Source organism: Amblyomma maculatum, chromosome 3 (genome assembly GCF_055883805.1).
Source record: "Amblyomma maculatum isolate TAMU_Amacu chromosome 3, ASM5588380v1, whole genome shotgun sequence".
NCBI classification, from domain to species: domain Eukaryota; kingdom Metazoa; phylum Arthropoda; class Arachnida; order Ixodida; family Ixodidae; genus Amblyomma; species Amblyomma maculatum.
The window spans coordinates 83327697-83350938 of NC_139346.1; the positions used below are offsets into that span (position 1 = coordinate 83327697).

Sequence of the window (23242 nt, forward strand, 5' to 3'; positions counted from 1 at the left end):
CGATGATCGCCTGGTTTTTAGTTTTAAGACCCTTGACCATGCTTTTCTGTTTTGTTGTTCTAGCTAAAGGCAACCTCAGTATTTCAGTAACTACTTAGATGTCAGACATTTCTTGGATGCTTGACTTAGGACTCTCTTGAAATGCAGTCAGTAAGAGTTTTGGATATTGTAATTATGAGATGCTAGAGTTATTATTTATGTTTGAACCTTAGTATATAACAGAGACTGCTGGAGAGGGGCTTTATCAATTGCACGAGAGGTCCTAATAGTAGGGTTTCATGCTCTCATTGTTTTACTTAGCTGCTCTTGTTTGATAATTTTGCCAAATGGTGTAAGAGTGCAATAAAAGGGTGCTGTAACATGTTGCTCTAGCTCATTATAGCAGAAAAAAGTAGTTATTTACTTGGCATATGAGATTCCTGAGGATGCCATATGCCAGCTGTACAGCATACTTATTCCTGCTGAGAAAGTTATTGACATCAATTTGCTGCAGCTGAGTGGTAACTTTAAGTTTTAAACACAAGGAAATACAGTCGAACCCGGATATATCGAACTCGAAGGGGATCGCGAAATAGTTCGATATATCGATAATTCGATATACAGAAATCGGCTTGTGATGGCACTTACGATGCGAAAAAACGATACCGTATTTGTCGCGTAATCAACCCACTCGCATAATGAACCCACCCTCCACTTTTGCACCCGAGAATTTGAAAAAAAAAAAAATGCGTTAAGGCTAGCTTGCTCACATGCAAGCGACGAACGGCAGCGACACAGCGAAAATTTTCAGACTTGTTGCAACTGCGCCCCTCTCGCTGCTCGAGCCACCGCGGCAGCTCAAAACAAGGTTTCTGTGTTGCATGTCGATGGCGCACGTCAGTCCGTTTCGATAGTCTCATCCACAGCTCACTGGCAGCGTGCCAAGATGCTGTGCAGGGATAACGTCGGGCGCGTTTATCTTTTTATAGCTCCTGCGGTGGCGGGGAGTGAACTTGACAGAGTGCCCGTGATGGCTTGATTGCACAAGCCTGGTTCGATTTATCACGCCGCGCTTGGGGCGGGCGTCATGATCGCAGCAGCTGACCACGTGCTTTCGCCGATTCATACATGCAAGGATAAACGATAAAAAAAAATAAGATAAACAATCCGCAAAAAAAAAAAAAAGAAAAAAAAATCCCTGCCGCTTTTTAACGTCCGCAGCCGCCATATCTTACGCTACGCCGCGCGTACAGCCCAACGATAGGAAAGGATGACTCTCGGGAGGGGGGGGAAAGGGGAACAGAGAGCTGGCGCTTGTTAACATCTGCAGGCGCCATAGCCACGTCCGCCGCCGCGCCGCCGCACGTAGAGGGTTCGCAACTCACGCTGGAGAAAGCGTCCGACGGCTGTCTGAAAACGGGCTGAGCTGGCTTGGCGCATGCGTTGAGCGTGCTGAAGGAGAGAGATAGCTCAGCAAAAGAATGGGCACACCCACGCACATGGCTTGTAAACGTCATGTGTTTGCACGCGGGAAACGACAACTGCAGATGCGCGCGCCTTTAGGGAATGGGCGCGGCGCTACCCAGACCAGCCGTCGCCGAACTGTCCCCTCTCATTCCTTCCGCGCGTGGCTTGAAAATGTCACGCGGCAAACGGCCAAGGGTAATGCGACCGTCTTTGGGGAAGGCACGCTTTCCAGTGCGTGGTGCGGAATTCGATATATCGAACGACTGGGGAAATTGAGTTCGATATATGACGCGGCTTTCTTATACTTTTACATGGGATTTTCAAGGGGATATTTCGTGAGTTCGATATAACCAAAATTCGATATATCCGGGTTCGATATAACCGGGTTCGACTGTACTTCTAGATAACAGAGTTCCTGATATAGTATATGTAAAGTACTAGAATTTTCAGTTTACTGATCACGAATTGGAAGCCTTCTTTTGCCCATTGCCATTTTACAGGGCAAACTCTTTAATGGGAACCGGCCACCCAAGTTTAACAATAGAAGCCCCTGTATTGGCACAAGGAGCGTACCTGCTTTCAAGGTAGAATTGATAAAGCGGCTGCAGTTGCCATTATTCAAGAAGTGAATAATCGGGGGGTTTGACTGGGAGGCCATTCTTTGCTGTGTATTTCTTGTAATAAGAAATGTCTTGATAGTGCCTTGGTACTCAGATGCAGCTGCAGTTTACCAAGCGATGGTATGCTGCATCCACAGAGTGAACCTGAGCCCCCAAAAGGTGCCTGTTATAAGTGAGGTCATTGATCAAAATACGGAGAAACTCCTCCTTGGTTACTCCTGATGCCCCCTAGGCCTGTTACAAAAGAAGTCTGCTTATTGGGGGATATAAGGCGGCCAACTAGGTGTGTGGAAAATATTCGTTATTTCCTATCGTCTTTAACAGCTGTCTCTGGTATTGCAGGGTTCTACTCTGTGCTTGGTATTTTCTTTCTTTCCCCTCTTGGCATTGATTTATCCCTTGCCGAAACCTTGTCACCATGGGACACACTAGCCAGCCTTTGCTCCTCCCCTATGGTGCAGGGCTGGGCTACCACAAAGACCTGCAGACGCGGGCCGCCTTTATGGAGGTGCTGACAAAGATTCTACAGCAGGGCACCGAGTTTGACATGCTGGCTGAGACGGTCCTAGCCGACCGGTTTGAGCAATTGGTGCAGCTGGTCACCATGATTGGCGATAAAGGGGAGCTGCCCATCGCCATGGCCCTGGCCAGTGTGGTCATCACCCCACAGATGGATGAGCTGGCCCGCGTCTTTGTCACCCTGTTTGATGCCAAGCACTTGCTGTCGCCGCTGCTCTGGAACATGTTCTACAAGGAGGTGAGGGGAAGAGAATTTGTCGCCCCCTTCATGATCTTGCATGCCTTGGATTGGTGCTGTGTGGGTACCTGCTGTTGAGTTGATTTGAAACGTCGATGTTCATGCCTCCGGCATCGTATAAGATGAAAAGCAGAATGTAAGGGAAGCTTACAGTGGCGAAGACATTTGTGCTTTAAGCATGATTGGGTCAGCTGTGGAGGCATTCCAGGCAGCCTTCAGAACCGGCCTTTTGAGGGCTTCCCTGTTCCGGTTGCGTCGATACACCTCCATTTGCCCTTCTCTCCCTGTGTCGTGCAGGTGGAGCTGTCGGATTGCATGCAAACATTGTTCCGGGGCAACAGCCTAGGCAGCAAGATCATGGCATTCTGCTTCAAGATCTACGGGGCCAGCTACCTGCACAGCCTGCTTGAACCCCTGATCCAGCCCCTGCTCACGGCCGAGGGGCCCAGCTATGAAGTGGACCCCGCTCGTGTGGACGAACACGAGGACGTTGAGGAGAACCGCCGTGCTTTGCTCCAGCTCACCCAGAGGGTCTTCAATGCCGTCATTTCCTCTGCGGACCGGTGGGTCTTTGTTTTTTTGGCATTGCCTGCTCTTCAGCCTGCATTGAGGCAGTGTACAGTCAAACCTCGATGCGACAAACTTCACTACAATGAAATCATCAGTGTAACGTAATGTAACAAAGTATTTACGTTTACATAACTTCATGTCCATGGAACACCGTGTATTCTCAGTATAATGAAGTAAATTTTATTGCACTTTCAGTGTAGTGAAATTTTGTTGCTGCCTCGAAATGAACCAGCGGAAAAATTGTGCCGCGAGCATGGAAGGTTGAGTGGAGTGCGTGCGGGAAAGTACCGCTCTGAAGACAGATGAAGAGCGCACGGCTGATGTAAATACAGTGACAGCGGAGCCTGCTGCCTACTGTGCCATCTGGGACAGTACTGGTGCGGTTCGCAAACGTATTGTTGGAGGAAACCACTAGGTGGCATGAGCGTCTGCGCAACGTGCAGCCATCCTTCATGCATGTGGCCAGCAACATCGGACGCAGCTCTGGCAGGATGTCATGGTCACAATCCTGCCCAAAGCAGGTGCTGAATGCTCAAAGGGACCTGCGCTGCGATTATCGCGCTTACCCATAAAGCTTAGTAAAAAAAATATTGGAAGGGCCTGATAGCCTCACTTTCCACTCAGACCCTGTCACGCACTTGAGCCCACTCGCATGATGAACTCACCCACGTGCGATTTTCACCTTATGCAGTCAAACCCGGATATATCGAACTCGTAAAAAAACTGGAACTAGTTCGATAAATCGGGTAATTTGAAATACAGCTTTTAACAAATTTGACTGTGTATAAACCGCACGTCATTAAAAAGCATTCTTTATTTGATGAAAACATTTACGGTGGGACTATCAATGCGAGAAATAGTCACTGCTCTTCTGCTTTTTCATTTTGAAAGCATTATTCAGCATGCACTTCTAACGTTATCGAGCGGCTGGGAACAGCTGAGCCCACAGCCTTCTATTGACTCACAGTAACGGCAAACAACGCTCAACGCGTGAAGTGCATCGGAACACGATGGCGGGCCAAAACTCGTATCCTCACAGTTACTGTCACCGGCGACATCCCTAGTGAGATCGGCAGTGATGTCTTCGTCAGTGAGCTCTCCGGTTGTCGGAACATCGTCGTCAATAGACGAAGTCTGTTGCTGCAGTCCCATCACAAACAGCACTCGGGAACTCGGAAAGCTGGCTGAACAACTCGTCAAGTTCCTCCAGCGGTTCACCGGTATCGAGGGGTTCACTGTAATTGTTTGATGAGCTCGCGCGAGCCTCACCGGCAGCACAGAGTCCACAATGACGGAAGCAGTTCTGAATTGTTTCTTGTTTGACGTCGTTCCATGACGCATTCAGCATAGTTATTGCTCCCAGGAGGTCAATTTTCAGCTCTCGGCCAGTGCGGAGGTTTAGCAAAAGCCTCTGCACAAGTCGCTTCCTATAGCCTGCCTTCAGTGCACGAATGACACCTTGGTCTAAAGGCTGCAGCATCGACGTTGTGTTGGGCGGAAGAAAGTGAAGCTCGATGTTGCTGACGTTGCAATGGTGAGCAGAGCAGTTATCAACCAGCAAGCAGACCTTTCTGCCTTGGCTTACCAGGTCGTCGTCCCAGGACTTGAGCCACTTGCCAAAAAGTTTGCTTGTCATCCAAGCTTTCCCGTTCCATCTGTAAGACACCGGAACAGAAAGTGCGTTCTTTAGGCACCGCGGTGATTTGCTCTTTCCTATTACGAGCGGCGGTCGAAGCTTAGTTGACCCGTCGATGTTGGTGGCGAGCAACACGGATATTCTGGCTTTATTGACCTTCCCGCCGTGGGACTTGTCATCACGACAGGCCAGCGTTCTTTTCGGAAGCATTTGCCAGAACAAAGCAGTCTCATCGGCGTTGAATATATCACGGGGATGGTACCTTGTTGTGATGTCGTTCCAATTTTCATCGATCCACTTTTGCACGCTGCCGAGATCTACTGCGCGGACCGGTAACAGCACGGCCGATAATGCCGTGACGCTCTTTAAACCACTACAGCCAGCCTGAGCCGCCTCTGTAGTCGGGTCAGTTCAGCATGAAAGCGAAATCCTTCGCTTTCTGTTCGATCATTGGACCAGAAATGGGGATGTTTTGCGACCTAATGTCTACAAACCATTTGTACACTGCTGCCTCTACGTCTTCAAATGCAGCAGTCCGTACTCGTCGAGTGCTGGTGGTAGCAGCAGGCCTCTTGTCTGCCTTAGCCCTAACGTCAGCCTAATTTTTCAAAATCGTACTCAGCGTGCTTCTGGGGATGCTGTACACTGCGGCGACATCCGACTTCTTTTCTCCGCGCTCAACTCTTCTGATGATCTCCAGCTTTGCAGATATGGTTAGGTTCTGTCGCTTCACAGCAGCCATCTTTCACAAAGTGGACGAGCTCACCGCTCCCACAAAGCTATGAAGCACACGGAACGAAGCAGTCGAGCGAGTCAGAGACAACCGCATGCAGGCGCACGTGGCTGCGAGGTGGCTGCGAGTGGAACAAGAGTGGAACAACCACTTTTGCTAGGGGTGGCCGGGTGGCTGTCTGAGGGAGCGAGAGCAGCGCCGTGCGAGCGCTATTGGGCTAAATCACATTGTCGGGGGTTGGCGCAGCTCGCCCGGCCGCCACGCGGGAAAGCCAACTTCTGGAGCAGTTTTGCGCGGCTGGAAGTTCGATATATCAAGCGCGGCTGCTATTTTTGTTCGACATATTAGTATTTTTTGCTATATATTCTCATTTTAACAATACAATGTTCATAAATTGTTCGATATAGGGGTAATTTGATGTAAATGGGTTCGATATAGTCGGGTTTGACAGTATTTAAAAAGAAAAGGCGTCAGCCGTTAACGCGTCTCTCAATTTCGCGCCCTCACAGTCCACAACACATTTCTTGTCAGTGCGCCAAGATGCTGGGCAGTGATAGCATTGCGACATGTTTTTCTTTTGAGGTTGGCTCTAGCAAAAGGGGAAACGAACTTGCAAAGCGCCAGCACTTGTCCAGTTGTGGAAGCCTCGATTTCAGCATGTTCACTTTATCATGCCATAGGCGATTGGGATGGGCATTGTCTACTGCCACGCGCAATAGCAGCAAACGCTTTTTGAAGCGGACGATGCTAAAAGCCAGCGTCATGACTGCAGCCGACCTCCTGCTCTCCTTGACTGCCGATGGATAAAAGGATGGACTTGCAAAAAAAATAAAAAATCATAACCCGTAGCGTTCATCCGAAGTCATAGCTTTTCATGGGCGTTTGCTGGAACCGCGTCAACAGTGCTTATGTGCATTTCTGAATTAACAGGCCTCGAATTAACGAGTATTTAGTAGTTGCAAGGTTCGGAGGTTGCACGGAAGAGAGAGCAGGCAGCCGCGGCCACCAACCTTCCAGCGCCGTCGTGCCAGTCATTATGCCATTAGGCTTTACCTACTCTTTCATGGTTCTAAAAGAATAATAATAATAATTGGTTCACAGGAAAAGAAAGGCGCAATATCAGGAAGGGAGGAAGGGGAAGTGAAAATGGATAGAAAGAGAGCGGTAGTGGAGGACTACGGAGCTATTTCGACCACCTGGGGATCTTTAATGTGCATTGACATCGCACAGCACTGGTTTCATTTTCTGTCCCCGATTTGGACGCGCTTAACCTTTAACTACGCCGCTCTTTCTCTAAGGGATTTTTTCTTTTTTGCCACGTGCTGTGCGCCAAGCCGCCCGTACGCTGCAGCGCATAGTTCAAATTATTCGTTGCGGAATAGACTCGCATTCGAATTAGCGGGTTTTGTTACACGCAGATCTCTATGGAGCTTGGTCGGACCAAGTGGTGTAGTTCAAATTATCCAAAGATTTCAATTATCGAGGTTCGAATTAATGAGCTTTCACTGTAAACGTCCGCGCTGTTGCCATCATGCACGTAACGCCCAATTCTATCACGATTCAAGGCTTTCCTTCTGAAGGGTCTGTGAGTTCTGGAGGGTTCTCTGCATGCAAGGTGACAATTCCGATGTTTCGAAATTTCAATTTAACGAAGGAAATGGCAGATTTTTCTGACTTTGCCGTGTAGAGGTTCAACTACATATGGTGGCAGCACAAGAAACTCGGACACTTGTTGCATGAGGTCGCACGGATGGACTGAACGGAGTCCTCTGAACCAAATGTGCTCCATCCTTTGATTATCTGTTTTGTCTGTGCTGAAGCACCTTGTCATTCTCTCAGTTGAAGGAAGTTGCAGTGCAGTGTCCGTGTGGTTGAATTGTCTTCTACATCATATGGCGAGAGGGTTGCCATGACAGCATTTTGTGTTACTTCAGGCCACAGATCTGGCAAAGCTGGGGTTAATTGTGGGCATAGGTGGGCAACCTCATAAGGTTGCTCACCTTTGTTCATTCCTGTATCAGAGTTCCCGTAGCTATAAACGTGGCTAGCTAAATATAGCAAGAATTCGTTAGTCCCCATTGCAGGCTACAGTTGCACAGTGGATTGACAAACGTCCAATGTAGTCCTGTTGGTGCAGGTGACGAAGTGTCTGATTTGAGTTATGGGAAACATCATGTGGGATATATTAAAGAATTGGCCATGCATTGGCACGCCAGTAGTGGTTGTACTGCCTGCATATCAGTCTTTTCATCCGTCCCTCAGCTGCTGCAAGTTAACCGTAAAAACCTGCATATAATACGAGGTTTGTTTTTCCAATTTTATCATGTCAGATTTCTGCCTCATATTAAATGCAGATCTAAATAAATTTCAGCTCAAATTCGCAGTTCTGACTTCGTTATTAATCAGTGCCATGAGCATCAGGCTTGCAGCGAGAGGAGGCGCTATCTAGCAATGGTTCATGGCACCGCGAAGGATGCTGCAGAGGCTCTTGACATTTTGGAGCAGTTCTAGTAATCATTGTGCTGTGTTCATCTCACTTTCACTGCATAAACTTACTGTAATGCAACCTATTCATGTCAGTTTTACAGGGTCATTTGGTAATTTATACTTTGGTTTGGATAATTCAAACATTTTTTTTACACTTTTTTAAAATTTGTGAGAATGAGCCTTTACCGTATTCATTTGCACTGCATTAGGAAATGCTGACTGTCAGGAAACGGTTACGTGTACTTCGTTGCTATGTATTTTCTGGTCAAGAGCAGGGCTCAGGAAGTACCTGTACGAGGTTTTAATTGACTCAGTGCTGAATGGAATTTGGTTGCAGAAAACTAACCGTTTCTTACAGGTTATACCACTACTCGAGTGTTCACATCTCTTGCTCGCCACAACGATGGCTTTCAGTATTCTGACTTGTAGGAAGAAGCAAAAGTGTAAAGTAGAGGTGAGGGGAAGGGCCTGAGTGCTCTGTGCCTGTGCAGGTTTCCCCCACAGCTGCGCAGCATGTGCCACTGTCTGTACCAGGTGCTGAACAAGCGCTTCCCCAACTTTCCACACAACATCAGTGCCGTGGGCACGGTCATCTTCCTGCGTTTTATCAACCCGGCCATCGGTGAGCACCCTTGCCTTCCCTTCGTCTTTTTTGGGCACTGTCACTGCTGTGCCAGTTCAAGGCAATTGGGTGACTTTTCAACTTGACAATCGCCAAAGGTTTGTTACGTTGCCAAGACAAGCACTGAGCATTTCACCACTTCTATAGAGGGTGCTTCAGTCTCACTTTGTTTTACTTATTTTCTTTAAAGACTTCCTTCTTAAAGTATCGTATTTGTATGATTCTAATGCGCACTTTTTTTTTTTTTTGCAAAAATAAGCATTTAAATATACATGCGCATTACAGCCGGACAGAAAAATCTAAAAACCGAAATAAAAATCTCAAAACCCGAAATGAAGCAACTCAGTAAACCATTGCCAGCCACATTGCCCTCGGTACCAGCAAGCGGCGACCTTCCAGCATGGGTGGCTTCTGGTGAGCTGCCGCTGTTGTTTGATTGAGTGTTTATCCAGCCTGGTGTGCTTAAGTGTGTGCCTAAATCACGATGTCATGGATTAAATAAGCCCGTAAAGGATCGCATGCGCGCAGTGTAGAGCGACTGGCTCTGTGAGCAGGGCCTCACGCTTTCTCAAGATAGCAACACTCAGGGGCATTGCGAGATGGATTCACGGTGCGTGGAAGGCCCCTTGCTAGCAATGGTCATGTGCGCATTAAAAAGAAAATGCATAATTTCCAACCCCTTGGATTGTACTGAAGATGGCGTTTTGTAGCCGGTGGACAGCGAGAAAGAGCTGCCTTCAAACTCTGACAACGAGTAGCCTATGATGTTCATGTCTCATTGTTGTGTTTGTGTGTGTTTTGGGCAATTTCCAGACGCTTGTTCACTGCATTATTTCTTGTGCACGGTAGAATCTGTGTCATTATTTTCATTGTTTCCAGGTGTTAAATATTACTGTGCATTACAATCGGGGGCTCATTAGAATCATGCAAATACGGTATTGCATAAGGCTAAGGGGTAGGATTACAAATGTTGGAGGAAAAAAAGACATTCTTATAATATTCATTGAAAATGGATTGCCACGGCTTTAAGAAATGAAGATGGGCATGTGATGGCGATGGCTTAGTGGCGAAGAGCATTCCAGTCCACAATTGCTTAGTGGAGGGGGGGGGGAGGTACTGAAAATGTTTTTGTGCAAGCGACAGGCCGAGTTACATGAAATGTCATCAGGGAGCTCACAAACACGGTGAAGTTGAAACCTCACGGCTTAAGCTTTTTAACTACACATTAGTGGATAGGTTTTTCCTAAGGCACGGGTACAGAATGTGTGTAGCTAGGTCACCTGAACCCAGGCTTGTGGTTATTGCTTCCCCCCACTGTACTGAGGACCCCCCCCTCCCCCTCCTCCTCCCTTCTTTTTTTTCCTGCAGTGTCCCCCTACGAGATGGGCATTGTGGACCGGCAGCCATCGTCGCGTGTCAAGCGAGGACTAATGCTGATGTCCAAGATCCTACAGAACATTGCCAACCACGTGGAGTTCAGCAAGGAGCAGCACATGCTGCCCTTCAACGACTTCCTGCGGGCCAACTTCGAGGCCGGTCGGAGGTCAGGCACTCGCCACTGCCTGCTCTCCTCATTGTGAGGATAACCATTGGGCAAATAGTAGGGCAAGAGAAAGCAAGCTCCTGGGAAGTGCAGATAACATTTTTGGAAAACTGGGCACCCTTGCACGATAATTTGACTTCTGATTGCTTTGGCACTTGGAATGCATTCTCTGGCTGGAATCTAGGTGGTTCATTCGCTGGGTTGATAATTTGGGAGGAAAGGAGAATGGGCAAGGGAAGCAAGCTGCCCTCTGGGCTGGCAGGAAGGGTAAAAAGTAGTCTGATCTTTAACTATAGCATGCTTGAAGCTATGGTTTGAATTGTCTATGGTTTGAAAATCTGTGCCATTCCCACTGTGGTGGCTTGAAGTCAGCGTGGGCACCTTTCTCATGTGCTTTAGCTAGTGAAAACGCGTTGCTGTCCGGTTATTGTTGATGACCACACCTATCATGCAGCATTTTCCTTTCCGCTCAGTGCACGTGAGTGTGAGTATCATATATTCACTAGGGATGTGCGGATGATTTGCAGTGTGCTTTCACTGCTCATTTCCTGTCAATGATGGTCAACTTAATGGTGAACCCTTGGAGCTTCGCCTGGATGCAAATTGTGCTGAGGATGGATTTCGTGAGGAAAGCGCTGGATTTGGGAACTGTGCGGCCCATATGTGACATGAGATGGGATAATTACAGACGTGCACTAATGCATTGAGCTGTCGATACGGAAGTGGCAACTGTAGCGCATGGAGGGGAAATGAACGCTTGCTGTGGCTAGTTTAAGCTGCCCAAAGTGTGGAGAAACCAAGTCGTGTGGTAACGATGGCGGTAGCGGTGGGGATGGGTATATGCATGCAGTCTCGACTGTGACCACACATGCACAGGCACCTGAGAATGGAGCGACAATGGGGGCATAACGGTCCACATCAAGGATGGCGGGTTGGAGCACAGTCTGCAAGGGTACCTTCTTTTCTTGTGTGTAGGCACCTGCCGGTATGCTCGTTGCATGCTGCACCACGTCACTATCAATAACCTTTGCAATATGCACGTCATGATTATTGAGTGAGCTTAGGTACTTGCGATGTGCAGCACTTACTAGTTTATTGATGCTTTACAAGATACTCATTCAGCCTCGTATGTGACGATAGGTAAGCACTTACTGATTCGCAATTATCTATGACTTTGCGGGAGTGAAATGCAAGGTGTTTAGGTAAATGGAAGCCTAGCCGAGAATTTTATACGACTAGGCTCAGAGCACAGCTACTGTTTGAGTATGTCTTAACAATGTTAACAATGTATTGTTGATTAACACTTAGTTTTCGCAACAGCGATTCATGGAAATCGACTCGAGTCTTCTCATAGTTATAGCTGTCGGCAGTAGCATTCAGTGATGCTGCAAACACGTTCTCTGTGATGATAAGGATGCCAGATTCAATTACTGTTATTTCCACAAGTTTTGAGGGGGCATCAGAATTCAGAGGGTTCTCTGTCGGGTATATAATGCCTAGACCAGTCTGTTGGAACTGTAACTCTTGTTCTCATCGAGGGTTTGCTGCAGTTGTGATTCACCAGAGGGGCGACTGACCGGTGCGTGTGCCCTCTCGTGCAGGTGGGTGATGCAGATCACGTCCGACTGTGAGTCGGTGGAGCCCGGCAGCCACAGCATGTCGTTTGTGAGCGACGCCAACGTGCATGCCTTGCACCGACTGCTGTGGAACCACCAGGAGAAGATTGGCGACTACCTGTCCAGCTCACGGGACCACAAGGCGGTCGGCCGGCGCCCCTTCGACAAGATGGCCACCCTGCTGGCTTACCTGGGGCCGCCTGAGCACAAGCCCATGGACTCTCAGTGAGTAACCCCTCCTTCCCTCTCACCACCTCTCTCTTGTCCCCTCTCTCATTATTTTTTTCTCTCTCTCTCTTGCTTGATTATTTTGCTGTTGCATCTCAGTAGTTAATTGCCAATAAGTGGATATTAGCCTTGAGGCAGAGGACAAGGGAGTGATAACATTTGATTTCCATTACCTGTGCATGACACCTGCTGCCTGCAGGTGCTGCAGTTGGCAAAGAGGTCGTGTGCAGTATATTGAAGTCCAGCACAATTTTTGTAATCATTTTTAAGTGACCGGCCCGGCTAACTCTGCTGCTGTGTTGCAGGTGGAGCAGCATGGACATGACGAGCACCAAGTTCGAGGAGATTATGTCCAAGCACAACATGCATGAGAAGGACGAATTCAAGTCCATCAAGTCGCTCAACATCTTCTACCAGGCCGGCACGTCACGTGCCGGAAACCCCGTCTTCTACTACATTGCCCGCCGTTACAAGTAAGGCAATCTCCTTGCATCCTGTCCACCTGTCTCAGCTTGCGTTGCCTTCTTTAGCTGACCCTCCTCCACCTAGTTGTCTTGTCCGTTGCCCCAGAAACCTTGAAAATTGGTCAAATTAGAAACAACTTATTCTTTTATTAATGCAAATGGGGCAGAATGTGGGCATCTCTCTCGTTTTCTTCAGGGGCATCTTTAGCCTTTTGTATTGTTGATCATAGGCTAATCATGTAGAGTAAAAGCTCGTTAATTCGACATCGACGGGACCGTGAAAAATTGTCAAATTATCGAATGAAAAAAAACAAAAAAAATGAAATGAGCCCCTGGATGACCTTTATTTGGTAAAGAAGTTAGTTATCACCATCTGTTTTTTCGGGCGAATTTGACTGGCGACAATAGTGCTACAGTAGAATCTCGATGATACGAATTCCAAGGGAGCACGAAAAATATTCGTATCATCCCGAATTCGTATGATCCAAAACAAGTCAATTTCCACATGGGAATCAATTGAAAATGAACTAAACTTTAATATGGCGAACTACTTGCGGCCGAAAAAGTCCGCAATGCTTGTCTGCACTTTTTTGCTGTTGATGCCGCGGACAAGCTCCGCCTGAAAGGCATAAAACCGTGCGGTGGTTTCGTCGCTCACGCTGCCGGCACTTACGGTGCGGCGCAGAACTTCCAAAGCGCGAAGAGTATCTGCCGTTGACGACGGCTGATCACACTCGTCGTCAGCGTCACCATCGCTGTCAGGCTCATTTTCGCAATCATTCGCTTCGATGACCAAGTCTTCAATAGCCCTCAGCCCACAGGTCGCAACGTCGTCCGCGGTAACTAAGTCCCGAGCCGAAGCTTCAGTTTCCAGATTGTCCCAGCCATCAATCGTGAGGTCTTAATCTGGCTCTTGACAATCTCCTGCTGAAGCCGCATCAAGTCTGATGGCAAATCCGCACTTTCCAAAACAGTTCGAGATTGTGTCTGAAGTTACACTATCCCACGACATGGCTAGAAAGTGCAAAGCATCTAAGAGACTGATCCGCAAGTTTGCTTCTTTACGATCAATTTTCGCCAGCAGACGCCTCACTAGAAGTCCTTTGAAATGATGTTTCACATTTCTAATTATCCCAGCGTCCAGTGGCTGAAGATGGCTGGTAGTGTTCGCCGGCAGGAACCTGAATTTCACGTCATTGAATGTCATTTCCTTTGGGTGGGCAGAGCACTGGTCCACGAAAAGCAAAATTTTCCGGTTTCTTGATGCCATTTTCCAATCAAGGCTTGTCAAGAACTCTCGGAAAAAATCTCCAGTCATCCACGCCTTTCGGTCACCTTTGTAAAAGACAGGCAAACGCTCCGCCAATCGGAAACACCTCGGTTTCTTTGACTTACCGATGACGGTAAGCTGGAGTTTCTAGGATCCATCCGAGTTGCAGCAAAAGAATACTGTTACTCTTTCCTTGCTTTTCTGGCCGCTCTGGCATGCTTGGCCTTTTACGCACAAACTTCTTTCCGGTTGAAGGTTGAAAAAGAGGCCCGCCTCGTCGGCATTAAGTATGTCGCGTGGCGCCTACACTGAAATCAGCGCCGGCAGCGTGTTCAGCCACTCATCTACAGCTGACTGGTCCACTTTCTTGCCTTCCCCTGAGACGACCCGGTAGACAAGTCCGTGCCGCTCCTTAAACCGGTGCAGCCATCCCTCAGACGCTTGGCAATTTTCAATTCCAAGCGAAAGCGCGACGGTGTCGGCTTTTTCATGTAGCACCTTGCCGTCCACGTTGACGCCGGCCGCTGTCACTTCGCGGAACCAAGTCAGCAGAACCTCTTCCAGCTTGACATGGGTCGCTGTTTCAGCCTGCTTCACGTTCGCGCCGAAGTGCTGCACATTCTTCAAGATGGCATCTCGCTGCCCAACAATGGTGCAGAGCGTCGACGGTGCCAACCCTGGCTCTTTTGCTAAGTCGACACGCTTCTTCTTAGGGTTTTCGTCAACCCTCTTCAGCACTTCAAGCTTTTCCTTAAAAGAATGGGCTTAACGCTTCCGCGACATTTCGGCAGCAGCGAACGCTTGCGTCTTTCTAACGTTTGGGCACTTCACGTCACAGCGAACGACAGAAAGAAGTGGCGAACGGGGACCTACCAAGCCTCAAGGTGAACTATGCAGGGGCAGCCAGCGTCACAGGCCTCCTGGGAACAGCTGGCGAGACAACTTTTCGATAGACCAATGAGCTGCCAGCGAATGAGTGACGTACACGACTGGGCACGTGCCTCGCCTTGGCCGTCCTTGTCTAGTGTTCGTCGGTTTGCTACGAAATGGAGGTGGGGGTAGGGTGGCTAGTGGGGTGAGGGGAGGGTTGGAGAGGAGAGGCAACGGCCGCAGTGGGTACCCTCTCCCTGTGAACTCTTGCGCTGAGCTGCTTGGCGACTTTGTGCGTTTGTACAATGTTCGTTCGTATCATTCGCAGCGGGGGGGGGGGGAGAGGAGTTAGCGGCGGCCGCGTCGGTTATGTTACCCTCTTGAGGCCAGCTGTGCCGGCCCGCTCGCATGCGCGACTGGTTTGCACGTTCGTATCAACCGCGGCGGGTTCAGAATTCTTCGTATCACCCTGAATCTTAACGTATTCTATAAAATGTAGTCCGTTCAAAGCATTCTTAAAATTCGTATCATCCCGAAATTCGTACCAGCTGTAATCATATCATCGAGATTCTACTGTAATCGCTGCCAGATGCTCCGTGGCATGCGCACTATCGGTAATCTGTTCGCAGAATTCTTCCAGAATGGACAGCGCTTCTGCGGCTTCTTTAATCATGCGCTTCGACGGCGGGGGCAGCTGTTCACAATCATCTTCTGATGAATCGTCATTGCCGGTACTTTTCACGCCCTGAATTATGTAGTCCTCAGTCAGCTGTCCGGCGACTGCGACGCCATTATCGATGGTGATGTAATCAGCAAGCTGCACAGAAGAAGGCAAGACATTATCAAAACAGCTGTCGTCCTCTGCGTTTGCGTTAGCAGTCTCACATGGCAGTGTCTCTGCACCGCAGTCCGGTGATACGAAACCGCTATGCCTGAAGCAGTTAGCGATCACTTCTGGAGGCATCTTGGTCCATTCATGAGCCAGAATGTTTATAGCGCTGAGGAGCGTAAGCTCGTATTTCTTCCCCGCTTCCATACACAGAAGTATGCGCTGCAAAACGTGCTTTCTGTATTTGCATTTCACGAACTGAATTACTCCCTGATCCATGGGTTGTAGGGCTGAGGTTGTATTAGGTGGGAGAAACACCAGCTTGATCCATTCAAGGCCCGACACCTTGCAGTGAGCACTGCAGTTATCTACAACCATGAGGACCTTGCGCTTCTCCATTCCAAAACGCTGGTTAAGCTGATGCAGCCACGTCTGAAAAATGCTGGATGTCATCCAAGCCTTCCTGTTAGCGTGATAATTAACGGGAAGGTTCCTCGCATTTTTAAAGCATCTAGGCTTCTGCGCCTTTCCAATCACTAAGAGCGGCAACCGCTCTGTTCCCGTCATGTTGGCGGCAAGTAGAATAGTTACTCTTTTCTTGCTGCGTTTTCCTGCTGTGCACGGGTCACCTTTGAAAGTTATCGTCTTGTCCGGGAGAGCTTTTAAGAACAGTGCTGTTTCGTCAGCGTTGAATATGTTTCTCGCGTCGTACGCAGCCAGATGTTCAAGCAGGTCGTTGGTCCGCCACTCCTCGATTGCTTCTTCGCTCGCGGCAGCTTTTCGCTGCACACATTCTTGAACGTGAGATTGTGCCGGCTTTTAAAACGAGCGAGCCAACCTTCAGAGGCTTTAAAATCTTCGACATTCATTCTTGCGGTGAATCTTTCAGCCTGTGCACAAATTAGTGGCCCACTCACAGGGAGATAGGCCTCTCGTGCGTTTGTGATCCAACGCAGTATGGCTTCTTCGAGCTCCGGGTGGCCCGCCGTCCGCAGTCTTTTCCTTTTAGCATTGAAGCTTTCACTGTTGAACACCTCCAAGATGCTCTTTTCATTTTTTGACATACGTGGCCAAGGTTGTCCTCTTCACTCCATACTTGTTCATCACGTCTTGGCATTAAACGCCATCCTTGATCGCCTTCAATATTTGCACTTTTGTGGCCAGGTCCTTCGCTTCATACTTCGGCCGCTTTGCTGGTGTCGCCATCGCAGCAGCACTCGGCGACAAGATTGCGCAAGCACAGCATTCTATATACACACGCAGCACAGTAAACACGTAGGCGAAGCGTGACCGTAGATGCAAAAAGCACGTGGCGACGACACACGCTGAGGCGAAGCTCGACAACTCCACTGCTCGAAGGTAGGGCTAGGAAAGAACGAACTTCTGGCTGACCTCGCTCCCCTCTCGTCATTTTGCTGATGGCAATGACAGTGCGGATGGCGTACGCTGCCTTTTTTTTTTCAGCTTCACACTAGCGCCGCTCTTGGCCGTGTTTTTTTTTTACCCCTTCCGCAGTGAAATGCGAAATGGCGGGCTGCGGGGCTATGGAGCTACGTCGAATTAACCGACGCACGGCAAAATTCGGTCGAATTAACGAGAGTTTTGCCCCATAGACTCTTATGTATAATTGGAGGGACCTCGCGTGCACGTCGAATGAACCGATTTGCCGAATTAACGGGGGTCGAATTAACGAGCTTTCACTTACCACTAGGGCTGCACTGGTTTGCAGCAGTAAGAAAGGCATGCATAAAAATAGCTTGTACTTTTCTTTGCCTTGTGCTAGTTTCAGCTGGTTGTTTTCTCTTCTGTCTGAGTAAAGTCTGGCTAAACTTTTTTTTTTTCTTGTGGTGCTTCCATCTGATTGTACTTGCCCCATGTGTAATTATGGCTGCTCCGATGGGCTTGCGTAGAATTGGAGAGACCAATGGCGACCTGCTGATCTACCACGTTATCCTCACCCTGAAGCCCTTCTGCCACAAGCCTTTCGAGCTCATTGTTGACTTCACACACACCTGTGCCGACAACCGATTCAGAGTGAGTGGGGGCGCTTCTCTCTTCTGCGTGCAGCTGCTGTTCAGCAAGCTGTCGCCTTGGCGTGTCTGACCGGCAATGTTGTGTGTGGTTGCAGACGGAGTTTCTGCAGAAGTGGTTTGTCGTGCTGCCGGAGGTGGCCTACGAGAAGGTGCAGGCGGCCTACGTATACAACTGCAACTCTTGGGTGCGCGAGTACACCAAGTATCACGACCGCATCCTGGCGCCGCTTAAGGGCAACCGCAAGCTGGTCTTCATGGACACCCCCCAGCGGCTGCACGAGTACATTGAACCCGAGCAGCAGCGGCTGCCCGGCGCCACCCTGGCCCTGGACGAGGACCTCAAGGTGTTCAACAATGCCCTCAAGCTCTCCCACAAGGACACCAAGGTGGCCATCAAGGTACGCTGTGTTGATGCCCACGTTCCCATCATTGGAGCACCTCGTGTTTATGCCTAGACCCGCTGCCAAACGGTTTGATAAGCTGAAGTTTTGAAGGCCATGAATGCATCTGGGGCTATGAATGCTGGAGGCATTACTGAGTGATGCCAGAGGTCTCTGTTTTCAAGCAGATGGGTTTGTGCTTACTCTAACATCTGCTGCTTTTGAAGTTCCTGGAACTGTTGTCACCTTCATTAACAGTCCTCGGCAGAAGCAGTGGGAGAACAACAGTTATACCCGTGTTACATGGGCGTTTTAAACGGCCGTTCAGTTGAGCGTCAGTTGAATGCCGTAACGGTCTTGGGAACGGAACGATGGTGGCTGCGCTCACACGGCACTTTTCATGTTTCCAGCGCCGTCATCCTTGCGTACACGGGCGCAGTGTGCTTCTGCGCTCGCAGTTCGGCAAGGTGATCTTGCCACAAGTTTGTAAGTAAATGTGTCAGTGACGCTGTCCAGGCAAAGCGTTTTCACGTCAGAGCGCTCGCCTGCAGCGGAGACACGTTGCTGCTGGGGGCTGCCATCTTGCCTACTTCACGACGAAACGGATAGAAACAGCGGCAGAACGGAGACCGGCCACCTTCGTTGGTGTCAATCGTCGTTGGATTTCCAACGGCGCTTGCGCTTCCGTGTAACTCCGCCTAACAGCCGTTAAGGCCAACTGCCGTTTTCCTAACGGCCGTTAACATGCCCGTGTAACAGGGGTATTAGAGAAGGGGGTAGGAATTGAGATGGGTGGATTGAGAGGGCCAGCTATAAGAACTCTGGGGACACCTTGGTGACCTTTAATTTGCTGTTCACTTTCTCCTGTCAAGTTTCTTACAGACAAAATTAGGGCAAATGATTGATATCCCAAAGAATCAGAGTGAAGTGGTTATGTTAAAAATTAATACCGGGAAAAGCAGTTACAGTAAAATTTCGTTAATTAGCCTTTTGAATTTGGTCTGTTTGGAAGATCACTGGCTTCGGTGCGAGCCCATCCATGCCCAAATTAATGACTTGGGCATTCAGCCAGGACTGTATTTTTATTTCAAATTATCCGAATTTCCAAATTTTGGGGGCAGTGTGGTTAGAGTAAGCTTCAAGAGGTGATGGGGCATTGAAAGAAGTAGCCGTGCACGTATAGAACAAGTGGTCTCGGAAGGGCAGGAGAATAAAAATAGGTTCACAGGCATATGGCAGGCACTCTTCAGCTGTGGTATATGTCGCAGCTCATCAATGTCTGGCAAAAGAGGAGTGTGTGGAAATTGTACATTGCGCCACGGCTTACCTGTTCATCAACAAAGAGATCTGTATTTGAACTAAGAAAGTTGCTGCAAACTCGGGAATAGCAGCCTGAGGAAGGAAGCAACATAGTGGGCTTGATTGAAAGCAGTATGGATGAGAAGATATAGTCGGTCTGATCATATGATAGTAAATATGAGGAAATGGGCTTGGGCAAGACATTCAGAGGGCACTTAATCAATTCCCTTGGAGTAATATAATTGTTTGGGTAACAGAATGTTTTGTGAATGTTTTTATTCTAATGTTTTCTGCTCATGCTGGCAGAACAGGCATGCATTTGTGTATAATGTTGTGAATATTTTCATTATGCATTCACTCTAACCCAAAAAAGCCTCTTTAGCTGTGGGTACAAAAAGTGTTTGTGAAATCTGTAATTATTTTAGAAATGTGAAATAAATCGAAATCGAATAGAACAGTCTCTTAGGGAAGGGCAGGCGTACCAAGGGGCAGCACAGAGTGAGGAAGATAGGTGAGACTGTGAAGGCTGCCTGGGTATAGGGTGACCTTCAGACTGGTGGGAGCGGCCTTCATTATACACCAAACTTGGTGCAGCTGGTCTTGCTAGCGCTGACATCACCTTTACCATGTTCTTTTTCATGCTTCCTCCTTGCTGCATCCTGTGCGACAGAGCCTCTCCTCCGATTCTTACACTTTCCTGAACAGCTTTGCTGTTAAAAGATGCCTAGGCACTTAACCTTTGATTGATGCTGTGTCGAAGCAAGGACTGATTCGTTTCGCCAGGACTCAATCTTTGCATGTCAACTGGGGAGGATCACATGACAACAAGGGTGATGTAGAACCTACATCACGGTTATGTATTGCAATCCTGGTTCTCCTCGCCCTCTCAGCAGGCTTTTTTTTTTTTTTTTTTCAACTTTTCCCCCGCCTGTCTAACGATTGGGTGGAGTGAATGGGGGAGTGTGTGCATCCTTGCACTCTCTGCATGCTTTTTCTATTGAACTTTTTTTCCTTGTCTTTCTGAGACTGTGTTAAACTTTAACCGGGTGGCCCGTTGTTGTTGATTGCACGTCCTCATTTCACCGATTTGTGCGGAATTAGAGAGCTCCCGCTCATCCTTACGCGTGCGGCTCAGCACTTACACATTGAATAACTCGAACTTGTTCATACTACGCATGGTAAAACGGCGCAAAGACGTGGACTCAGCAGGTGCCTTTAATGGGCAAAAGTTTGTTCCGCTGATCGAGATGGGAAGCTTAGTGGCAAAAAGAAAAAAAAAAAAAGAGAAGATACAGGAATGGTGAATGCGTCAATTAGCATTACGCTTCTTATCTTCTATTTTTTTGTAGGCTTTCATGCATTTCATTTCTCATTAATGTTTCTTCACTCAAATTTGCTGAAAAACCACTGAGGAACTTGACTTGCTCTTCGCTGAATCACTGTTAGGGGTATGGGTCTGCCCTAGCTTAGTGCTGCCTCTTCTCTTTCGACATTTGTTCATTCGTGTATCCTTATATAACTGGCACCGCCAATTAATGGAAGGCGAGAGTTGGCAAAAATTCGAGGGGCGCTAATTAAGGATTCTAGTAAGAGAATAGCCGTTTTCTGTAATACATCCCGCATCCTAATCGCTCGATTTCTGGTAAGTGAGCTTGTGAGACTCTCATAGCCATACTTCGCAAGAAGTGCTAGAGGTCTCATATGCCTACCTGAAATTTTACTAACCACGCCCTACCCCCATTTCCCTCTCCGTGCTAACCTACATTGAATGTCCTAGGTTTTTTTTATTAAATGCACTTACCTCTTTGTTCCTCCACAACCTCGCCTTGTTTTATATAGCACAAATCTGGAGGAGTTAATCTCTATGGTCTGCACAGGGTTGTTCAATATGAAAAGGAACAGAGTTATAGCATTCAAATTAAGTTAATCGTTACTCCGTCATTCTATGTGCATGCCAAGAATACTTTTTTTTTTCTGTTTTACTGAGTAGAATTAATTACAGCATATGTAATGCCCCAAAAGTAATGCCTGAATGAATGAATGTAATGCCTGTAATGCCTGAGTACCTTCTATGAAGTACCACGCACGCACGGAGAGCAGTGTCAGAAATTGAGCAGTAAGCACAGCTTGAGGAGGTGGCATGCCTACGTGTTTACTTAAACTTTGTTATTCCTCTGTTCATTTACAATGGCAGGTCGTCAAGCCAAGTTTCTGAAACGAAGCGGTAGCAAAGTATATTTAGGGGGAGGGAAGAAGAGCGTGAATTATACCCCCCGAATCTCGAGGCTGCCCATCTGTGGCAGTTAGAAAAGGAGGGTAAAAGGTAAAGGAAAACCAAAAAAAGCATACAGAAGAACAGCAGCCCACAGTGCCGGAGCACCCGTCAAACGAAAAAAAAAAATCGCCAAAGAAAAGCGTGCAGAGGACAAGGATACACCTACTCCCCACTCTCCACATCCGGTCATCAGAGTGGCAGGGAAAAAGCATAGAGGGGAAAAGTTCAAAAATAAAAAGTGTGTTGAGAGGGCAAGGAGGACCAGATTGGCAGCACGCAGCCATGACGTACTAGGTTCTACGTCGCCCTTGTTGTCACATGATCCTTTCCAGTTGATGTGTAAAAATTGTCTTGTTTTGCCCCCGCATTTGTCTTACACATAAAGACAATTGCATAAAATTACCTAACCATATTGTATTGCACCATTAAGAGTAGGAATGCTTAGGGTTTGCGCCAGAGTGGTTTTCGTTCTTGTGTGCCTTGCAGGAGACTGGTACTGTCATTTGAGCGTGTGTGTTAGCTCTGCGGAGTGCGTGGATAATGTTATGTATTACAGTCGCACACTGTTGTTTCAGACTCGGCGGGACCCGGGAAATGGTCCAGATAATTGAACAGGTCGAGAAATTAGAGTACTTGAAAAAAATTCACTTTATTGCTGCAAAAAATCAGCTTTCAAAATCACAAACTTCGCTGCATTTATATGCTGATAACAGGGAGTTATAGCATAGCGCTATCTGCGACTGTAATCGGCTTCCGCATGCCGCCCATGTGCACACGCTCGCGTGATTCGATATGGCAGGCGCGGCTGCCAGTGCGCTTGTGCTGGCTGATGCAGATGAGGCAGGTGTGCACACCACCGGGAAGCATGCAACTCGCTAAAGGCGGTCACCAGGTGCGCAGTGGTGCTCCGCAGGAGCTGTCCATGCTTACGTTGTAACCGCTACAGTCGAACCCGGTTATATCGAACCCGGATATATCGAATTTTGGATATATCGAACTCGCGGAATATCCCCTTGAAAATCCCATGTAAAAGTATAGGAAAGCCGCGTCATATATCGAACTTAATTTCACCGGTCGTTCGATATATCGAACTCCGCACCACGCACTGGAAAGTGTGCCTTCCCCAAAGACGATCGCATCACCCTTGGCCGTTTGCCGTGTGACGTTTTCAAGCCACGCGCGGAAGGAATGAGAGGGGACAGTTCGGCGACGGTTGGTCTGGGCCCATTCCCCCAAAGGCGCGCATCTGTTATCGTTTCCCGCACGCCAACACATGACGCTTGCAAGCCATGTGCGTGGGTGTGCCCATCCTTTTGCCGAGCTATCTCTCTCCTTCAGCACGCGCTACGCATGCGCCAAGCCAGCTCAGCCAGTTTTCAGACAGACGTAGGACGCTTTCTCCAGCGTGTGTTGCGAATCCTCTGCGCGCGGGCGGCGGCTGACGTGGCTATGGCGCTTGCGGACGTTAAAAAGAGGCAGCTCTCTCTCTCTCTTTTTTTTTTTTTTTTTGCGAGTCATCCTTTCTTATCGTTGTGCTGTTCAGACGTTAAGAAGCGGCAGGATT

The 23242-nt window shown here is 48.3% G+C and overlaps 1 protein-coding gene across 5 annotated transcripts in view; it reads left to right on the plus strand.

Moving 5' to 3' along the window:
* The window catches only part of Nf1 (neurofibromin 1), a 92487-nt gene that overhangs the window by 30211 nt on the left and 39034 nt on the right, over positions 1–23242 (plus strand). For 3 of the 5 annotated variants that reach the window (XM_084597690.1, XM_084597691.1, XM_084597692.1), the window contains exons 22-29: positions 2528–2823; positions 3121–3386; positions 8741–8871; positions 10240–10447; positions 12016–12255; positions 12564–12731; positions 17602–17725; positions 17820–18122. In XM_084597690.1, the coding sequence (XP_084453816.1) occupies positions 2528–2823; positions 3121–3386; positions 8741–8871; positions 10240–10447; positions 12016–12255; positions 12564–12731; positions 17602–17725; positions 17820–18122 (1736 nt within the window). The remainder of the gene's footprint in view (positions 1–2527; positions 2824–3120; positions 3387–8740; positions 8872–10239; positions 10448–12015; positions 12256–12563; positions 12732–17601; positions 17726–17819; positions 18123–23242) is intronic. The other 2 variants (XM_084597693.1, XM_084597694.1) reach the window with 1 other exon arrangement.